Source organism: Vollenhovia emeryi, unplaced genomic scaffold (genome assembly GCF_000949405.1).
Source record: "Vollenhovia emeryi isolate VEMERY1.0 unplaced genomic scaffold, V.emery_V1.0 DF939139.1, whole genome shotgun sequence".
Classification (NCBI taxonomy): Eukaryota; Metazoa; Arthropoda; class Insecta; order Hymenoptera; family Formicidae; genus Vollenhovia; species Vollenhovia emeryi.
This window is the reverse complement of record NW_011967227.1, coordinates 1,978,820-1,982,445: the sequence shown is the minus strand read 5'-3', so window position 1 is coordinate 1,982,445 and position 3,626 is coordinate 1,978,820. Positions and strand designations below refer to the sequence as shown.

The 3,626-nt window shown below is 36.3% G+C and overlaps 2 protein-coding genes across 3 annotated transcripts in view; both read left to right on the top strand.

Moving 5' to 3' along the window:
- The first annotated feature begins 238 nt into the window (after positions 1 to 238).
- LOC105567281 (TNF receptor-associated factor 6-A) lies at positions 239 to 2,724 on the top strand. Of its 2 annotated transcripts, none has more exons than XM_012022034.1 (6): positions 239 to 490; positions 788 to 847; positions 1,081 to 1,211; positions 1,280 to 1,485; positions 1,563 to 1,674; positions 1,764 to 2,724. In XM_012022034.1, the coding sequence occupies exons 2-6, from the start codon at positions 791 to 793 to the stop codon at positions 2,323 to 2,325; spliced, it is 1,068 nt and encodes a 355-aa protein (XP_011877424.1). In that variant the 5' UTR covers positions 239 to 490; positions 788 to 790; the 3' UTR covers positions 2,326 to 2,724. The 2 variants fall into 2 exon arrangements, with proteins under 2 accessions (XP_011877424.1, XP_011877425.1); XM_012022035.1 differs by having other exon boundaries at positions 239 to 533.
- Positions 2,725 to 3,078: 354 nt separating this feature from the next.
- Positions 3,079 to 3,626, top strand: part of LOC105567279 (polyprenol reductase) — a 9,280-nt gene continuing 8,732 nt past the window's right edge. Inside the window, exon 1 of the mRNA XM_012022029.1 lies at positions 3,079 to 3,293. The gene's annotated coding sequence lies outside the window, so the exon portion shown is untranslated. The remainder of the gene's footprint in view (positions 3,294 to 3,626) is intronic.

Here is a 3,626-nt window from a genome sequence, read left to right as displayed (position 1 = left end):
AGATTAAGCCCGCTGCAGACGATGCTATTTTTCCTGCTGGATTGCTTGCAATTTAGTAAATTACTAGGAATCCTGAATGCTGAGTGGTGCAATGATAGTAATTTACTAAATCGCAAGCAATCCAGCAGGAAAAATAGCATCGTCTGCAGCGGGCTTTAGTCTATAAGCAAATGCACAAGGGGAATGGACCAATCAAATTCGTTGTGCATATGCTTATGCACTTATGCAAAAGTGTGTGCTCCCCGCTTATATTTTGTATGTCTATGGAGTAAATGGTGTTGCAAATGTTTCACACAAGCTTTGATGAATTTCTAATGGAAATCGTTCCTGACTCATGCAGGAAATCAACAGATGTATAGAATGTTCCCAGCCTGAATTTGATCTGAAAAATTTTCAGTGGAATACTGGAATTTGCAATAAGTTGATGATAAAGTTCGGGTTTCCGTAATTTATATGTGCAATAAAACGAAGCAGTCCGTCGAATTTAAACGTAATAGTTGTGCAAATATTAGTCAACGGACATTCGTTATCTAGTTCAGTGATTACTAATTTTATAAATTAATAACATCGGTTTGTCGACCGTGTCTGGCAATTAAAATTCTTATTGCGAAAAATATTACCCCAGCCAGGATTCGAACCTGGGACCTCCCTACAATCCGTGACTGGGGTAATATTTTTCGCAAGAATTTTAATTGCCAGACACGGTCGACAAACCGATGTTATTAATTTATTAAATTACTGCTGGCGACTTTAGGAATATTCTTACTAATTACTAATTTTGTTGTAGATTATGGAAACGTTAGATAAATCAGGAAAATCCGCCAAGATTGCCGAGGAAAGTGAAAACGTACGTTTCTACAATTTTATAAGAGACGGGGAAATTATTTTTTTTCATCGATACCTGTTCATTGACTACGCTCACTTGACAAATGAGAAATGAATTACTTGCCTGTTGTCAAACATAACAGAACTAATAACTGTTACAGTTTCGTGTTTTCATCTGCTTTAACTTTTATACTAATGTGTATACTAATGTATATCGTTCATTTGTAAATCTATTTACAATTTCGTTGCACACAGTGTGACGAGAGCGTCAAAGGTTACGTAGAGCCTAGATTCGAGTGTCCCATTTGTCTAACATGGCTGCGCGATCCAGTTTTAACATCCTGTGGCCATAAGTTTTGTTCTCAGTGCATTTATACTTGGCTTAAGTAAGTTTTATCTCATTTAATTAAGATTTCGTGGTTGCCTACAAGTTAACTGAGCGTTGTGCTATCAGGAAAGAAGGTGCTTGCTGCCCAGTCGATAGTCAACCTCTAAAGTCCGAAAACCTCTTCCCAGATCTGTACACCACTAGAGAAATATCTCAGAAACGCACAAGCTGTATTTATCAGCAATTCGGTTGTCAAGTAAAATTATCTCCAGTAGATATGGAAACGCATATCACTCAATGCACCTATAAACAAGAACTTCCAGAGCCTCAAGGTATGTCTTATATTAATATGCAAAAAATATAAATTATTTCATTGTTCTTTTAGTATATTCTTGTAATTATCTGACAGTACAAAGGAGCACTAATGCAATGTCCGTGGAGTCAAAATTATGGGATCCACCTCTAAAAAACGGGGTTACTGACAAGGAAGAGCCTTCTCCCGATTGGCAACAATTACTCAAGTAAACTAAATATGATTTTACAAATACCGCGTTTGCATTTGCTGAAACGTATGTGTATGTGGACGTTTTTGGTAACTTTTTGTTTCTAGAAATCTATACGAGAGGATAGTAGTTTTGGAACAGGAAAATCGAGAGCTCTCTATAACGGTGTCTAATCAGAAGAATCAACTCGCCGCTATGTATCAACGAAATTGCAATGGAGTTTACATATGGAGACTGAAATCTTTCCAAGAAAAACTCGAGGCTATGATCAACGACCCTCTAAAGATGTTTTATAGTCCGGGTTTTTATACGAGTCCAAACGGATATAAGATCTGCGCGAGAATTAATGTGTCGTCCAAGGATCCCAATTACCTGTCTTTTGTTTTACATATTATGAAATCGGAAAACGACGACGCTTTAGACTGGCCGTTCAATGGCACAATGTATTTTGTATTGGTGCATCCGCATGATTCGAGAAAAAATATATGCGAAATAACGTCGTCGAAACCAGATCTCGAGGCGTTCCGTAAACCCACGTGCGAATTAAATAAACGTAGCTTTGGCTATACAGAATTTATCAGTGTACGCGACGTAAACGACTTTCTGCAGCACGACACTCTAATTTTTAGAATAGAAGTTCATTCAGTATGTTTGAGATGCATAGTGTAAATAATCTATTTATGTGCGTACACTTTCGATACAATTTTTTACTTTAAAATATTTAATATTTTTATAGCAATTACGTAGATGCAATACACCAGATAGTTTACAAGTTAAAACGGCATGACTATGTGCAAAGTATGTAATAATTTTTGTATTGATTTAAAAGTATATTATTTGCTAAATTTGAAGAACACGAAAAATTGATAAAACAGAAGTTTACGAAACGTTGGACGTTGTATACAATTTTATGAAAAGATTGATTTCGATTACCTTTTCGATAGAGGTTGATTCGTTAGAATCCTAGAAGTTTGATGCAGCAAAATGTACTATGTGACAAGCTAGAATGCGCTACATTTGTTATTATGAAATTGTATTTGGTCATTAATACATTATTTTTATATTATATTACTGCTCTTATACATATTATAGTCACGTTCAGTAGACACAATTGTTGAGTGAGCGCTCAGTATGATTGGTTGATACTTTAAGATCCAGCCAGTCATATTAAGAAATCATTGAGCGCTCACTCAACAGTTGTGCTTGCTGAACGTGGCCAATGCATCCCCTGAAAAAAATTGATTGATCTTGAATCAATTTGGTCTCTGGGGGTGGCAGTGTCTCCAAGATTTCGAGATAACTTTTATTTCTTTAAATAAAATTATATTTTTTCTTCTGTTTGCTATTCTTTCCCTTAACTCGGTAACAGCCCTCGCTATGAATGCGCGGTACAAAATGTTGTTTAAGAGTTTGAAGGTTAGGTACACTTCGGTCGGTCTCCATGGATTCAGTTTACGATGGCAGATTACACGCCCGCGGAAGTTGTCAGTATGCTTGTGATTTTGAAAAAGTGTCGGCACAATTATAGGATAGCCGGATCGTATCGTGAGATTTCCAAATCGCTGTGATCCGAGTCACGTGAAATTCGAAATTACCAACTCTGTACTCGGCATTTCGGCACAGAATTTTCAACCATGGTATACGATATACGTCGTAATTTTGTACCGCTTTATCTTATAAGTACATTTGCGAAGAGAGATAAGCAGTTCTTATCTGACTAACTCAACTGTAGTTGAGTTTGTTGTAGTTTCACATATTTTTGAAGACTAAACACAATTTTTGTAAAAATACGAAAACTGAACTTTATTATAATCGAGAGAGAGAGAGAGAGAGATTCCTTTTCCATTGCTGCACTGGTGAACTAGTGCCAAAAATTAGTTTTTTTTTCAATCTAGTTTACCAGTTCACCGGAGCAATAGAAAAAAAAGTCTGCCAAGTCTGTCTAAACCTCTAACCTCTCGTTACAAATA

Excerpts from the sequence above, each read along its gene's own strand:
- LOC105567281 (XM_012022034.1), top strand. The coding sequence starts at position 791 with ATGGAAACGTTAGATAAATCAGGAAAATCCGCCAAGATTGCCGAGGAA. Across the intron at positions 1,212-1,279 it reads TGCATTTATACTTGGCTTAA|GAAAGAAGGTGCTTGCTGCC; the intron begins GTAAGTTTTATC and ends TTGTGCTATCAG. Across the intron at positions 1,675-1,763 it reads GATTGGCAACAATTACTCAA|AAATCTATACGAGAGGATAG; the intron begins GTAAACTAAATA and ends TTTTGTTTCTAG.